General features: G+C 36.7%; 1 protein-coding gene across 4 annotated transcripts in view; it reads right to left on the minus strand.

The window, feature by feature from the left end:
* The window catches only part of DYX1C1 (dyslexia susceptibility 1 candidate 1), an 86450-nt gene that overhangs the window by 42509 nt on the left and 25964 nt on the right, over positions 1–17977 (minus strand). For all 4 annotated transcript variants that reach the window (XM_010836778.1, XM_010836777.1, XM_010836779.1 and 1 more), the window contains exon 4: positions 8733–8964. In XM_010836778.1, the coding sequence (XP_010835080.1) occupies positions 8733–8964 (232 nt within the window). The remainder of the gene's footprint in view (positions 1–8732; positions 8965–17977) is intronic.

Consider the following 17977-nt stretch of genomic DNA (forward strand, 5'->3'; position numbering starts at 1 on the left):
GACACCTTATCTTTGACAAAGGAGGCAAGAATATACAATGGATTAAAGACAGTCTCTTTAACAAGTGGTGCTGGGAAATCTGGTCAACCACTTGTAAAAGAATGAAACTAGAACACTTTCTAACACCACACACAAAAATAAACTCAAAATGGATTAAAGATCTAAACGTAAGACCAGAAACTATAAAACTCCTAGAGGAGAACATAGGCAAAACACTCTCTGACATACATCACAGCAGGATCCTCTATGACCCACCTCCCAGAATATTGGAAATAAAAGCAAAAATAAACAAATGGGACCTAATTAACCTTAAAAGCTTCTGCACATCAAAGGAAACTATTAGCAAGGTGAAAAGACAGCTTTCAGAATGGGAGAAAATAATAGCAAATGAAGCAACTGACAAACAACTAATCTCAAAAATATACAAGCAACTCCTACAGCTCAACTCCAGAAAAATAAATGACCCAATCAAAAAATGGGCCAAAGAACTAAATAGACATTTCTCCAAAGAAGACATACAGACGGCTAACAAACACATGAAAAGATGCTCAACATCACTCATTATCAGAGAAATGCAAATCAAAACCACTATGAGGTACCATTTCACACCAGTCAGAATGGCTGCGATCCAAAAGTCTACAAATAATAAATGCTGGAGAGGGTGTGGAGAAAAGGGAACCCTCTTACACTGTTGGTGGGAATGCAAATTAGTACAGCCACTATGGAGAACAGTGTGGAGATTCCTTAAAAAACTGGAAATAGAACTGCCTTATGATCCAGCAATCCCACTGCTGGGCATACACACTGAGGAAACCAGAAGGGAAAGAGACACGTGTACCCCAATGTTCATCGCAGCACTGTTTATAATAGCCAGGACATGGAAGCAACCTAGATGTCCATCAGCAGATGAATGGATAAGAAAGCTGTGGTACATATACACAATGGAGTATTACTCAGCCATTAAAAAGAATACATTTGAATCAGTTCTAATGAGGTGGATGAAACTGGAGCCTATTATACAGAATGAAGTAAGCCAGAAGGAAAAACATCAATACAGTATACTAACGCACATATATGGAATTTAGAAAGATGGTAACAATAACCCAGTGTAAAAAAAAAAAAAGAAATAGAAACTGACCTTTTCCAGTCCTGTGGTCACTGCTGAGTTTTCCAAACTTGCTGCTATATTGGGTGCAGCACTTTCACAGCATCATATTTTAGAATCTGAAATAGCTCAGCTGTAATTCCATTACCTCCCCTAGCTTTGTTGGTAGTAATGCTTCTTAAGGCCCCCTTGACTTCATACTCCAGGATGTCTGGCTCTAGGTGAGTAATCACACCATCACGATTATCTGGGTCATGGGTCATGAAGATTTTCTTTGTATAGTTCTTCTGTGTATTCTTGCCACCTCTTCTTAATATCTTCTGCTTCTGTTAGGTCCATACCATTTCTGTCCTTTATTGTGCCCATCTTTGCATGGAATGTTCGTTATCTCTAATTTTTTTGAAGAGATCTCTACTCTTTCCTATTGTTTTCCTCTATTTCTTTGCACTGATCACTGAGGAAGGCTTTCTTATCTCTCCTTGCTATTCTTTGAAACTCTGCATTCAATTAGGTGTGTCTTTCCCTTTCTCCTTTGCCTTTCACTTCTCTTCTTTTCTCAGCTATTTATAAGGCCTCCTCAGACAACCACTTTGCGTTCTTGCATTTATTTTTCTTGGGGATGGTTCTGGTCACTGCCTCCCACACAGTGTTATGAACCTCCATCTATAATTCTTCAGGCATTCTATCTACCAGATATAATCCCTTGCATCTATTTGTCACCTCCACTGTATAATCATAAGGGATTTGATTTAGGCCATACCTGAATGGCCTCGCAGTTTTCTCTACTTTCTTCAATTAAAGCCTGAATTTTACAATCAGGAGGAGTTCATGATTGGAGCCAGTCAGCTCCAGGTCTTGTTTTTGCTGAGTGTAGAGAGCTTCTCCATCTTCAGCTGCAGAGTATAAAATCAAACTGATTCCAGTATTGACCATCTAGGGATGTCCATGTATAGAGTCATTTCTTGTGTTGTTGAAAGAGGGTGTTTGCTATGACCAGTGTGTTTTCTTTACAAAACTGTTAGCCTTTGCCTTGCTTCATTTTGTATTCCAAGGCCACACTTGCCTACTACTCCATGAATTTCTAGACTTCCTACTTTTGCATTCCAATCCCTAATGATGAAAAGGACATCTTTTTACGGTGTTAGTTCTAGGAGGTCTTTGTAAAACTATTCAACTTCAGCTTCTTCAGCATTAGTGGCTCTGGCATAGACTTGGATTACTGTGATGTTGAATGGTTTGCCATGGAAACAAACCAAAATCATTTCTGTTGTTTTTGAGATTGCACCCCAGTACTGCATATTAGATTTTTTTGTTGACCGTGAGGGCTACTCCATTTCTTCTAAGGGATACTTGCCCACAGTAGTAGGTATAATGGTCATCTGAATTAAATTTCCCCATCCTCATCCATTTGAGTTCACTGATTCCTAAGATGTCAATGTTCACTCCTGCCACCTTCTGCTTGACCAGTTTCAATTTACCTTGATTCATGGGCCTAACATTCCAGGTTTCTATGTAATACTGTTCTTTACAGCACCAGACTATACTTTTAATACCAGATACATCCACAACTAAGCATCATTTCTGCTTTGGTCCAGCCTTTTTATACATTTGTAAATTTTAAAACAATTCTCCCTAATAATTGGAGACCAAAAAAATTATGATGGCTTGCAAAATATTTGTAACCACATGACAATGAAAAAACAAGATGTCAAGACTTGATGAATGTATTACACTTCATATGCATGAATTAAAAGATTCAAAAATTAATGCAAACAAATTATATAAAAAAACAGAGAAAACTCAAAGAAACTAGGAGTAGTGAAATAAAAATACACACAGGAATTAATGGAATAGAAAACAAATAAACAATAAAAGAATCAATAACATCCAAAACTGCTTTTTGGAATAGACTAATGAAATTTGCAAAATGCTGCAATAATTGATTAATGAAAAATAAAATAGTATTAGGAACAAATATGACACGACTGAGCAACTTCCCTTTCACTTTTCACTTTCACGCACTGGAGAAGGAAATGGCAACCCACTCCAATTTTCTTGCCTGGAGAAACCCAGGGACGGGGGAGCCTGGTGGGCTGCCGTCTATGGGGTCGCACAGAGTCGGACATGACTCAAGTTACTTAGCAGCAGCAGCAGGAACAAATATATATTTTTTCAGATTCTTTTACATTATAGGTTACTACAAGACACTGAATACAGTTCCCTGTGCTATACAGCAGGTCCCTGTTTTTCTATTTTACAAATGCTGCTGATAAATTGCTTCAGTCGTGTCTGGCTTTTTGCAAACCCATAGAACATAGCCCGCCAGGCTTCTCTGTCCACGGGATTCTCCAGGCAAGAATACTGGAGTGTGTAATTTTACATATAGTAGTATGTATCTGTTAATCCCAATCTCCTCCTTTCTTTCTCCCTCCACAACCCCTCACTAAAAAATTTTTAAATTATTTCTTACATGTAGAATCGACAACAAAAAATGGAACTCATAGTTACAGAGAGCAGACCGGTGGCTGTCAGAGACGGGGGTTGGGATGTGGACAAAATGGGTGATGGTGATCAAAAAGTACAAACTTCTAGCCATAAAATAAACAAGTCCTAGGGATGAAATGTATAGCCTGATGACTATAGTTAATACACTGTACTTTATATTAGTAAATCTTAGAAGTTCTCATAAGAAAAAATACTGTAAATATGTATGGTGCTGGACAGATTTACTAGATTTACTGTGGTGATCATTTCACAATATATACATATATCCAAACATTATATTGTACACTTAAAACATAATAAGTCAGTTATATCCAAATTTAAAAACAGATTTAAAAAAAATTATTTCCTTTCCTGTTTCTCCCTTCTCTCTTCCTAATACTTCTATTATTTGAATGTTGGGACAATGTGGCTGTATACTCTAGTTGTTTCATCTGTTCTATTTTATTTAATTACATTAATTTATCTGTTTATTTATTGTTATTTGGCTGCATCAGGTCTTAGTTGTGGCACCCAGGACCTTCATTGTGTTATGTGGGAGATTTCATTCTGGAGCATGGACTCTGCAGTTGCAGAGTGCAGGCCCCAGAGCAGGTGGGCTCCAGCAGTTGCAGCGTGCAGGTTACCCAGTGGTGGTACATAGGCTCCAGCGCATGTGGGCTCAGTAGCTGCAATGCCCAGGCTTAACTGCTCTGCAGCATGGGGGAATCTTAGTTCCCCAACCAGGGATTGAACCCGTGTCCCCCGCATTGCAAGACAGATTCTTTACCACGGGACCATGAGAGAAGTTCCATCTTTTCTATTCTAAAATCTCTTCATCATTTTTTTCTATTTTCTGGGGAAAATTTACTATATTCCAACTATCTGATCGAATGTTTTATACATTTTAAATTTCCAAACTGTTTTTACGGAAAATTCTTTGTTACAGCCTCTGTTTTTGTTCAAGGTTAAAATATGTTTTCATCTCTCTGAGGACGTTAATTATGGTTCTTTTTAAGTTTTCTTCCATTCCTACTTGTTTCATACCTGGTCGTTCCAAGTTATATTTTTCTGTTCGGTTTTGGCTATCTGTTCATATTAAAAATGCTAAGTATAAATATTCTGACTGGAAGTTGTGTACATGAATCTGAAGATTGTTGATGAATAAGCTTCAGCATGGTGAATTAGCTGGGCCATTAAAAACGACAAGATTTTTGCAAGGTTTTGGCTTCCCTGTAGAGGAATTGTTCAATCTGCATCCCAGGCACACTGGGCTCATGTATGCATATGGCAAAGAGTATAGGACTTGAAGGGATCTCTTGAATCAGTATTTAGATTTTCATAATACAGACTTTCCTCAATCTCTGTATTTTCAGAGCAGAATCTCATTGAGTCCTCAACTGTACAGAAAGTAAACCTCCAGCTGTCTGCTCTGGTAGAGGAGGAGAACTGGTAAGCAAAGTCTTACACACTTTCAACCAACCTTATTTTCTCCAGACTTATGCTTTCTCCTACCTTTAGAAATACCTAGTTCTATAAAGTTGAGAATGGAAAAATCCACGTGCTCTGAAGTCTCATCTTTCCCTCTACAATGCTTTTAGTAGCTTAGCAAATAAGATAGCTCAACACCACAAAATTAGTTCAACACAACAGGCTGATACCGGTAACTGACTTCCAGAGTTTATCCCTTTTAAACAAAGCTCTTCCTAACAAGACAAGGAAGTTTCCAAAGTTGTGTAACTAATTAACGCTCATTGATTTCACTTTCCCTTATAAAAACAGACATAAAAGCAAGGACCCTCAAATGAAACCACTTGGGGGATGGCCTCATTATGCCTGGCCCTAAGCACTACTGTGGAATAATAAGAATTTGAGGAAATCATATACACTTTGATGCTTTCATGCTTAAAAATAATAAACATTTTTTCCAATTTTATTGAGAAATAATTCATGTACAACAACTGTACTTAAAGCATATTAAATGAGTTCTGATAAATGTACATACTCATGAAATCACAATCAAGACAGAAAATTTCTATCATCTCTAAGAGCCCCCTACAGCTCTGTGCAGTTCATTCCTTCCTTTTGCTCCTGGTCTCAGGCAACCACCAATGTGCCCTCTTGTCTTAATGCAGCAGTTAGGACCTCCAGTATAATGCTGAATGAAGCAGTAAAAACAGAAATGTCTGCCTTACTCTTCAACCTCAGGGGCAAAATATCCATTATTTCATCAGTAAATAGGATGTTTGCTATAGGTTTTTGTGTAGAAGCCCCTTACCAGATCAAGAAAGTTTCTAGTCCTAATTTTTTAAGCAATTTTTATTATAAATGGGTGTTGGATTTTGTCAAACGCCTTTTTGTAATATTGAAATAATCACATTTTTCCTTTAATTAACTATACTGAGTGATTTTCAAAGGCTAAATCAACCTTGCCTTCCATTAGCCATTTCCAGTAGTCAAAATTCTCTAGGATACATGAATAACAAACACAATTAAAGTGGTTTAATCATACATGGGTTTGTTTTTCTCACTTAACAAGTTTGAAGAAAGATACTCCAGCATGATTTATAAGCTCTCCAATGTTATTAATGTCCCAAGCTCCTTCTTCCCTGTTCCATCACTCTTAATGTATGACTTACCACTTAATGATCTCAAGACAATAGCTAATTCATTTCCTGGCATAGATCCTCATCTTAGGTAGAAAAAGGAAAGAGGAAGCAAGCAAAAAGGAACTAGGGACACTCATCTTGGAAAAGTAATACTTTTCTATAAATCATTAGCACATTTCTATTTCAAGAGTCAGAGCTGTGTCACTTGGCTACATGTCATACATATGTATGACAAGTGACATACATGTGTCAAGGTACATACATATATATGTGTGTGTGACATACATATACACCCAAGCGACATGCATATACAAGTGACATACATGTGTCACTTGGCTACAAGAGAGTCTGAGGGAGCTGAAGGTGAATTTTGTTTTCCTTTTTTCTTTTTTTTACTAATTTAAAATTACTTTGAAAAATGAATAACTGTTTGATCCTTATTTTTTTTCCATTTTATAATAAAAAATTGCAAATATGTACAAAAGTAGACAGGAAAGAATAATTACCATCATGCATTCATAACATGACTTCAATTATCAACTCATGGCCAACACCACTCATCATTACCTCTATCCACTTTCACATACCACACTATTTTGAAGCAAACCTCAGACACTGTATTTTTTAATCAATAAATATTTCAGTAGTCACCTCTACAAGATGAGGACTTTATAAATCTAACTATAATATCATTATCACATGTAAAGAAAAAAATGTAATTATTAATTTCTTCAAATATCCAACCAATAGTCAAATTTCCCAGAGTTAACTTTTTTTTAGCTGGACACATTTCTTCTGTTCCCTACCCCCAAGTCATGATTCTATCAGTGAAAAGAAGAGTGCACAGTGAGTAGGCAAGCTGCAGTACCTGCCACGCCACCTGTATTCTATATATACTACAAAAGTAGCTTGTCCAAAGAGTGTTTCTGGGGAAAATAATACAATATGCTTCCTATAGTTAAAAATGCTATCAAATGAGCATTTTTAGTTAACAGTGACATTGAAACAGTAGTATTAGACTTTTTAGGAGCGGCCAAGTTTCCTGCTTCAAGAGGTCTAACTTTATTGACCAATGAGATATTTGTGAATTTTTTTAAAGCAGTTATGTACAAATCCCAGCTAACTGAAGATATCTGTATCTATAACAGTATATGTTCCTTGAAGGTACTGGCCACATGTTTAGTCATAAATGTATATTCCATAACTTCCAGCACAGAGGAGACATGCAGTAAATAAATATCTGTTAAATGTATGAAAAAGATGGAAGAAAGTAACCACATTTGTCAGGCATCTGTAATGACACAACTTAAAAAAGGGGGGGGTGGAGACTTCTAGAGTAAAAAAAAGGGTGACATGTATTTTTTCCCTCTACCATGTTTAATTTCCCTTATATCCATGGATGAATTTTTTCTAAGCATCTTCAGGATACCTCATACCTATAAAAGTATGTTTGTGTTCCAACAGTATTTAAAAACAATCAATTTGTCTAGCAGTATTTGAAATTTGGAAGGAGATGTTTCCAAATTCTCTAGCTGTATCAATATTTTGCTGAAATGGCATTAAAGGAGATAGCATAGTAGTTAACTGGCATGTCAATATTAAACCATGAAAAATATACAAATTTAATAATGGCTATTGCTTAATAGTCACTATAAATGACTTTTTAACATGCTAGATCTCACTGTTATAGTAGTAAAGACCTATAGCCTTTGAAAAGAATACAGGTTTCAGAATCAGACAGATCTGGGTTCAAATCCTACAGGTTTGCTTACTGGGTAGTTGTTTATCCTTTCAAAACATGTTTTTCCTTTAAAATAAGAATAACAAAATAAAACAAAAAAGAATAACAGCACTTACTCCAAGTGCTATTGTGAGAAAACAGTGATACAATCAATAAAATTACCTGACATACAGTAATCACCCAAGAAATATGAAGTTACTATTGTGTAAGATTTTACTACAAAATGTTCCATTTAATAAATATAAATAAGCCCAAAACAAAGTTTAATATTCTAGTATCAGATAAAAACAAACTCTTAGTTTTCAATAAAGAAAAATGTCCTCTCACTTATTTTTGAAAATACCAGAATCAAAAGCCAGCAGAGTTCTTATCTGTTTACAACTAAATCTGCTTATTAGTACTTGCTTTCCTGAGTTACATGAATAAAAGACCTTTTAATGAAACTCCTAGTTTCTTATCTCTAAAGAATAAATGAATGTTTCTGGTACTGCTAATTCACTCCAAGTCTTACTGTACCTGAGTTAAACCCACAATTGATAATACTTGCCTAAAAGTCTAAAGAAAGCATGTGAGTAAAAACAGTATTGAATCTTTGCTCATTATGAAAACTTAATTACTTTCTGGAAGAAATAAGTCTTTCACTTTATTCTCTGTATTGTAGTACATCATATACTAAAATAATGACCTAATACTGTGGACAGATTCTCTCTGTCACACACACATACACACACACACACACTGACATATATACTTCACTAACATGACTCACTTTCCCAGAAACTGTTAATCACCGTACCTTTTGTGGCAAGATTTTTAGATGCTGAATTCCCAGTAAGACATTTATGTTTTAATTTTTTTCTCTCTTCTTCCATTTGCTTTTCTTGATGATATAATTTTTCTTCTCTCTGAATTATTTTAAGTTCTTCAGCTTTTCTTTGACATTCTTTCCAGGCTTCCAATTCTTTAGTTGCTTTTATCCGTTCATTTTCTTTCATATCTTCTATTTTTTTCCTCTCTTCCTCTTCAATCTGTAAAAATTAAAATTACCAAATCCTTTAAAACTTAAAAAGCAACATTTTAAAAATAAGAAATTCATTATAATAATTATTTACTTTCACCTCTAAACACTTGTCATTAAAACTGCAGCAATAGTTAGCAATGAATAAAGAATTAAAATAGGAAAGGCAAATGATTTAGGAGAATGCTCAACAATCTGGGCGTCACTGAACACATACCTTAGTTTCAGGCTTCCCTGGTGGCTCAGATGGTAAAGAATCTGCCTGCAACACAGGAGACCCAGGTTTGAGCCCTGGGTCAGGAAGATCCCCTGGAGAAGAGAATGGCAACCCACTCTAGTATTCCTGCCTGTAGAATTCCATGGGCAGAGGAGTCTGGCAGGCTACAGTTCATGTGGTCACAGGGTCGGACATGACTGAGTGACTAACACACACACACATTGATATGTTCTTGGGCAGTCACTTTCCCTAGCCTCAGTTTACTTGTATGTAAAATATAGGCACAAATTCAATTAGATGATATGTAAGAGTTTGGTTTAAAAAAAAAAAGAGAAGAAAAATTTGTTATTCTGAAAGTTAAGTCACTTGTCTCAAACCCTTCCATATACACAAATATGTATATGCAAACATTTGGCTTTCAAAAACGCCAGTCTTTCCTGTCTTAGGACTGAAGTTGCACTGACCTTCATCTGAGGAATGAGGACATAATAAGAAGGGATACAGAAAGCAGGAACTAGAGAGTTAGTCTCTGGTGGGCGGAAATGTTTGAACTTTGAACCCTGCTGTCAACTATGTTTGCTGCTGCTAAGTCGCTTCAGTCGTGTCCGACTCTGTGCGACCCCACAGACGGCAGCCCACCAGGCTCCCCTGTCCCTGGCATTCGCCAGGCAAGAACACTGGAGTGGGTTGCCATTTCCTTCTCCAATGCATGAAAGTGGAAAGTGAAAGTGAAGTCGCTCAGTCGTGTCCGACTCTTAGCGACCCCATGGACTGCAGCCTACCAGGCCCCTCCATCCATGGGATCGTCCAGGCAAGAGAACTGTAGTGGGGTGCCATTGCCTTCTCCCAACTATGTTTGCAGTGAAGTTATTTGAAATAAATGTCTTACTGGGAATTCAGCATCTAAAAATCTTGCCACAAAAGGTACGGTGATTAACAGTTTCTGGGAAAGTGAGTCATGTTAGTGAAGTATATATGTCAGTGTGTGTGTGTGTGTATGTGTGTGTGACAGAGAGAATCTGTCCACAGTATTAGGTCATTATTTTAGTATATGAATCTGAAAGCAATACATTGCTCAGTTGTGTGCCAACTTTTCTCCCTTTCACAAACTTCATATGGTCAAGAAAAAAAAAAATCTGTGTAACAGAGTAACTGGTTAGTATATATGGTTAACTCCACTTTTCTAACTTTCCTATGGTAACAAGTATTTCTCACCTCTATCCTCTAGAGAAGCAATGTCTAACAGAACTTTTATCAGAGGTAGTAATGTTCTGTACTACTAGCCACTTGTGGCTAATGAAGCACTGAAAATGTAGCTAGTGTGACTGAGGGACTGAACTGTTCATTTTATTTAGGTTTCATTAATGTAAATTTAAATTACATTGGACATCTGACACAACTCTAGAATGACATGCTGGGAAGAAATTTATAAGAGGCTGAATTATTTTAGGATATGGAATTAAAACTACATGTATGAAAACTGTGAAGTACCAAAGAAATATTTGCATGAGTTAATACCCTCCTCTAGAGACTAATTTTTTTTCCTATTAAACTGTGAAACACTGACATTAAAATAAATTTCATAGATTACTAACAGAAGTTTCTTGTAATCCTAGAATTGCTTCTAAGACCTAAACTAAGCACACAAGATGCTAACTACTACATGTCCCAAGTTCAGAGAGCTGCAGTGAGCTGTCAACAGGTTGGACCAGGACAAATCTGCATAGGGCAATTAACCAGCATTTAAAGGCCTCACAACAGGTCATGATGAACAGTCAGTATTAGCTATAGGTAGCCACAACCTAAAGGATGATGACAACTTCCCCTAATTTAGTAATATATTTGCCTTTTTCCCCCTCCTTCCTCTCCACTCCAACACGTGGAAGGAGGAAAAAGTATGTGTAGAGTCAGAACACCTTCACCCCTCAAAATCCCTGTTAAGCAGAATAAATTTTTTTAAGTTTTATAAAGGCACAAACTAAGTCTCAATTACCAAAAATAAGACTGTTCTTACAACCAAAAGTAACAAGAAAGTTCTATTATGCCAAGACATAGTTAAGGGAAATACGTGTGTGGGTAGCCACACATGCATATGTACTATAAATACATATGTGTATATAACGTATAATAGGCTGTATCACAAACATAAAAGTAGTCTTCAGGGATTAATGAGGAAGCGGAATAATTACAAAAGGCATCAAAGAACAGGTCACAGAATGAACTGGAATGAAAAGAAAAACATGAAGAAGGTAATACCTTATGATTATGATAAAGAGAAAAGGGAGACTCCATACAGCAAAGAAACAGAGACTGACAAACATTAAATAATCCTTGATGGTCTTATTTTTTTACAAAATGCAATCAGGGGAACATACCATTTAAACGAAGAATGTGTGGTAACAGAAAAATTCAGAAAGCTAGAAAAATAATCACCTTACATGAAGGGATTTTAGGTCCCTTGTACTGCTCAAAAAAGGATGCCATACAGTCTGGGATATGAGTTTAATATAGACAGCAAATGTAAGTAACTGAATAATGAGCAGCTTCTAATCCAAATTCCTGAAGAAAGGGAAGCCTATAATTATTTCAATCTGGAATGAATCTCTGGTTTATCAAGGCAATGTTCTTTACAAACCAATCTCATTTATGAATTAAAATGCAAAAATAATAAAATACTAGGAAACTGAATCAAGGAAAATATTAAAACTATAATACATCTTGATCAAATATGGTGCTTCTTATTTATATTAGGCACTCAAAAGAAAAAAATAATATGATCTCAGTACATGCCAATATACTAGTTTATACTGAAAAAAAAATTTTTTTAGATCAATAAAAGGAGTTACACAATATCATACTTCATGATGATGCATTAGAAATATTTCCAGTAAACTCCCTAAGACCAATATGACTACTGTTTTACTATTTTCCTGGACGGCATAACCTACACTACAGAATTTTTACAATAAATACATTTTTAAAATCAAAAACTTTAAGAACTACAAACAGATTATACAGAGATAGAACCATCATTATTTGCAAATAATATCATAGACTACCTAAAAGAATACAAATAATAAGTTGACAAACTATTAGAATGAAAGGGCTTTCCTGGTAGCTCAGCTGGTAAAGAAACCACCTTCAATGCAGGACACCCCAGTTCAATTCCTGGGTCGGGAAGATACCCTGGAGAAGGGACATGCTACCCACTCCAGTCTGTATTCTTGGGCTTCCCTGATGACTCAAACAGTAAAGAATCTGCCTGCAATGCAGGAGACCTGGGTTCGATCCCTGGGTTGGGAAGATCCCCTGGAGGAGGGCATGGCAACCCACTCCAGTATTCTTGCCTGGAGAGTCCCCATGGACAGAGGAGCCTGGCAGGCTACAGTTCATGGGGTCACAAAGAGTCGGACACGACTGAGTGACTAAGCACAGCACATCAAAATGAAAAGATTTCAGAGGCAATCACATACAGGATCAACTTACACAAACTCATAAAAACTAACTTTCCTACAAACTGGCAACAATCAGAAAATACAAAAAAAAAGGTCATTTCATTAGTAATTGCCATAAAAGCTTTTATAATGCTACAAATAAGCTTAACAAAATATGAGCCAGCCCTATATGTAAGCTAAATAATTTTGCTGAGGAATATAAAATGTAAGTCTGAATAAAGAGAGATAAATGCCACATTCCTGGAAGAAAACCTCAATGCCTTAAATATGTTGACATTCTGCAAATTAATTTATAAGTCAATTTAAATCTAATCAAAATACCAATAGAATTCTTAGGAATTTTGGTAATAAGTAAATGTGAAATTCATCCACAGCAGTAAACATGCAGGTTTTATGGAAGAATGAAGACGTTGGCAATTTTCATCCATAAAGATTATGTATAAAACTAGACAAATTTATCAAAAATAATCAATTCAAGGCAGTGGGAATTAACCAAAGGTAGCCTGCAAATTGATAAGTGTTGATTCCAGAGAAACTGCTAATGTCACAAGTTAAAAGCTGTGAGAGGCTCTGCCCTTCTGCCCAAGGTTTCTTCCAACCACTCACTCCAGCCAGGATGACAAGACCAACATTTTCACTAACATGAAACTAACAACAACAACAAAAAAAACCCGGCAGCTTTGTTAGTAAAAACAGTGGACTCATTTCAGGGTGGGGTAGTGAAAACCTGTGGCTTTGGCGGAGAAAAGTAGTAAATTTGGTTGGGAATGAAAAGGGAAAATTTGCAGCTGAGGTCTGAGGTTGAAGTCCCGGTTAGGGTAAGTGCTTGACTAGTCAGAAAATTAAAAGAAAGAGCATGTAAATTAGAGAGCCATGGAAGGTCTGTAATAAACTCACCATACACCCCTGGTTAAATAGAAAGTGATGCATTACTGGGGGATACTTGAGGAAGCCTGGCATAAAACAAAACCAAGGGATACTTGAGAACTTGGTCTAACTTTGAATGTATTCCCAAATCCACATACAGACCAGTCAGCATAGGGGTAGAAACCTTTCAGGCTGAAGGTATTTACCACCTGTGCCCAAGTCATTAGCTAACAAGTAGCTATGCAGACACAGCGAAGACACTTAAGGAAAAAAATGTAAGAAATTAAAAATAAGAATGAGAAAACTCAGCAGAAACATCAGCAGTTGTTTACCACAAGTGAGTCTAGTGTGACTCCACAGTTAAAGTCCAGGCAAGTTATTAAAAACTAAACAACTATCAATCAATAAATAATTTTTTAGAACTCAGAATTATTATAATCTACGAAAATATCTTTCCTGGTGTCTCTGTGCATAAAGAATCCACCTGCAATGCAAGAGATTGCCTGCAATGCAGAAGACCTCTGTTTGATCCCTGGGTTGTGAAGATCCCCTGGAGAAGAAAATGGCAACCCACTCCAGCATTCTTGCCTGGGAAATCCCATGGACAGAGGAGCCTGGTGGGCTACAGTCCATGGGGTAGCAACAGTTGGACACAACTTAATGACTAAATTACCAACCACTAAAATGTGTAGTTTCCAACTAAAAATACATCAAGAAATAATTACCAAAAACTTCTCAAATCTGATGAGAACATTACACTTTTCAGAGAATTTCAACCAAGAGTAAAATAAATACAAAGAGATACACCTAGATAAAGCTTAGTCAAACTACTAAATTAACCCAAAGACCAAACAAAAACTGGAAAATCTTTAAAGCAGAGACAAAAAAAAGGACTCATCGTGTACAGAGGAATAATAACACAATTAAAGGCTGATTCTTCATTAGAAACAATGGAGGACAGAAAGCAGCGAAAGACCTGTTGTTCAAAGCACAGACAGACAGAAATTAAAACTGCAAGTTCTAGATCCTGCAAAACCATTCTTCATAAATGAAGATGAAATAAGCACATTCTAAGACATATGAAAACTGAGAGAAACTATTTGTCACAGACCTGCCCAATAAGATATACTAAAGAAGATTCTTCAGGCTGAAAGGAAGTGATACTAAACACGAACTTAGATCCGTAAGTGGGAATGAAGAGTATGGGAAATGGTAAATATATGGGTAAGTATAAAAGACAATTCAAATGGATAAACAAAATGTGGTATATACATACTAACAGAACATTTTTCAGAATTAAAAAGGAAGAAAATTCTGACACATGCTAAAAAGTAGGTGAACCCTGAAGACATTATGCTAAGTGAAAGAAGCCAGGCACAAAAGGACAAATATAGTATGATGACACTTACATGAGACACCTAGAGGAGTCAAATTCACAGAGACAAAATAAACTGCTGGTTGCTAGGGGCTTAGGGAAATGGGGAATGGGAAGTTACTATTTAATGGGTACAGAGTTTCAGTTTGGGAAAATAAAAAAAGTTCTGGAAATGGATGGTTGGTGATGGTGGCAAAACAATGTGAATGTATGTAATGCGACTGAACTATGTATTTGTAAATGGTTAAAATGGTAAATTTTATGTTATTTATGTTTAATCCATTAAAATTTTTTAAAACACAGTATTTGATTGCTTTTCTTCTCTTTCTTTGAAAACTTGAGATTTAAAAAAAAATAATTTTGAAAGTAAAATTATAACACATATTATTTATTTATAAAATCCATATACATATACCTATTCATGAATGGCAATAATAGCCCAAAAATAAAGAGACCAAATGAAGCAGTATAAAGCAAACTTGCTATATTTTACTGGAACTGAGTCAGTGTTAAACTGAAGTAGATCATAGATTGTGATAAGCTAAAGGTGCATATGGCAACCATTAAAAACTTGAATAACCTAAAATTTATATCCATATCATAAAATTATGTTTATTTATATAGAGTATGTATACACACATACACATAGACACACATATATATATATATATATAAAGCTAAAAGGTCAACAAAGGAGCTCCAGCTTCCATTCTGACACGCTAAAAAGTTGTTATTCCTATCCTTATAACATAAAAAGATGGATACACTAAAAACAAAGCTTTTTGGACCCATCAGAAAAGTAAGTCACAGAGAAAACTGCTACTCTGAAACCCAGAGAGACAAGTGTGTCCAGAAAGACACAAAGATCTGCTTGTCTTTTCCAGAAGCAACTGGAGCTATAAGCTGGCAAAAACACTTAAACGGTAACTTTGACAAAATGCTGGAGTCTGAGTGTGGCCCAGCACGGCAGTGAGAAACTCTGGGGAGCCACAGTCTTAGAGGGTGACCCCATATTTTTATGAGCTTTACCATCAGAAACCCCACTAGATTACCATGACTAAGATCTGAATAAGAACTCTGGAAGAAGGTGGAGAAGAATAATCATTGAGAGCCTGCTATACAGAGTGAAGTAAGTCAGAAACAGGAAAACAAATACCGCATATTAATGCATATATATGGAATCTGGAAAAATGGTACTGATGAACCTATCTGAAGGGCAGGAACAGAGATACAAACACAGAGAGAGATTTTGGACACAGTGAGGCAGAGGGGAGGAGAGGGTGGACGAATTGAGAGAGTAGCATTAAAACATATACCGTATCACATGTATTAATGAAATAGATAGCTAATGGGAAGCTGACATATAACACAGGAAGCTCAATGCAGTACTCTGTGACAACCGAAAGGGATGGGATGGTATGGCGGGTGGGAGGAGGTTCAAGACGGAAGGGATATATGTGTACTTATGGCTGATTCACACTGTTGTATGGAAGAAGCCACACAATACTGCAGAGCAATTATCCTTACAAAAAGAATTTCAAAAAATAATCATTGTGAAATACAGAAATACCCAAAGCATTCTCCATAACAAAGATCGACTCTCCAGGAGAAAGCAACCTGTCAGAGCTGAAGTCCCTTATCTGCACTGGGAGAAGGGAATTCCTCCTACTCCTGTCCTCCCCAGACTTCTTGTCCCACCTGAAGGGAGAAAAAAAAAAAACACAGTTAGCTGTCAGGCTTCAGGAAAATAGACAGGAACAATGCAGCCAGGAAGAGAATGAGGGCCAGGGGAGAAAAGCTGTATCACTGGAAGAACACGTGTAAAAAGATCACACAATCAAGATACAGACCCATGAAAAGACTGGGATTTGATGGAAAGATGACAGAATATTTCCACTCCCTTACAATTTACTACCACACCAACAGGGTTCCAGGATAATGACACTTGATCACAGAAGAAAGAGCTGCATGACAAAGGCTCTCTCTGAGGATGAGTAGATAGAGAAGCCGAAAATCCAAGATTCAAAAGAGAACTGGAAAAAAAAAAACACTAGAGGAATTTGAAGCCTCTAATACCTATACCTCTACAGCTAACACAGCTAACATTAAACGTAACCCCAAATCTGTTACAGTAAACAAATTTACTCACTAAAGTCCTACTAACCTTAGTTTCTATTACCTGATACAATATGACTAGTGTTTAACAACAACAAAATTGTAAGGCATGCCAAAAGGTAAGTAAAAACACATTGCAAAGAAACAAGCAATAATTAGAACCAGTATCAGATACAACACAGATGTAAGAATTATTAGGCATGGAATTTAAAATAACTGCTTAAAACGTCAAGGGCGATAATGGGAAAAAAAAAACATGCAAAAATGCCTAAGAGTATCTTTAAACTTTATTATCTTTGTCAACAAAGAACATTCATTGACTGTCGTTCCGGTAATAAACAATGTTGTCCACCATCAAGCCATCAGTCACTGCAGATGCACCAGTGGTGCAGAATACTGGCCCTAGACAGTTGACAAGCATTTCAAAGGAATAATTTCAATAAGCACATTATCGAGCATCTTCCCATACACAGAAAAGCACTAAAAACATTAACTTGAGATGTCTGTTTCTTGTGACAAGCAGTAATCTTTTGATGTTCAACTACATAGTTTTTGTTCGTTTTTTTTCAGCAAGTTCAATTCAGTTCAGTCACTCAGTCATGTCAGACTCTTTGCGATCCCATGAATTGCAGCACACCAGGCCTCCCTGTCCATCACCAACTCCCGGAGTTCACCCAAACTCACCTCCATTGAGTCGGTGATGCCATCCAGCCATCTCATCCTCTGTCGTCCCCTTCTCCTCCTGCCCCCAATCCCTCCCAGCATCAGTCTTTTCCAGTGAGTCAACTCTTCGCATGAGGTGGCCAAAGTACTGGAGTTTCAGCTTTAGCATCATTCCTTCCAAAGAACACCCAGGACTGATCTCCTTTAGGATGGACTGGTTGGATCTCCTTGCAGTCCAAGGGACTCTCAAGAGTCTTCTCCAACACCACAGTTCAAAAGCATCAATTCTTCAGTGCTCAGCCTTCTTCACAGTCCAACTCTCACATCCATA

This window comes from Bison bison, unplaced genomic scaffold (assembly GCF_000754665.1).
Source record: "Bison bison bison isolate TAMUID 2011002044 unplaced genomic scaffold, Bison_UMD1.0 scf7180017864066, whole genome shotgun sequence".
Taxonomy (NCBI): domain Eukaryota; kingdom Metazoa; phylum Chordata; class Mammalia; order Artiodactyla; family Bovidae; genus Bison; species Bison bison.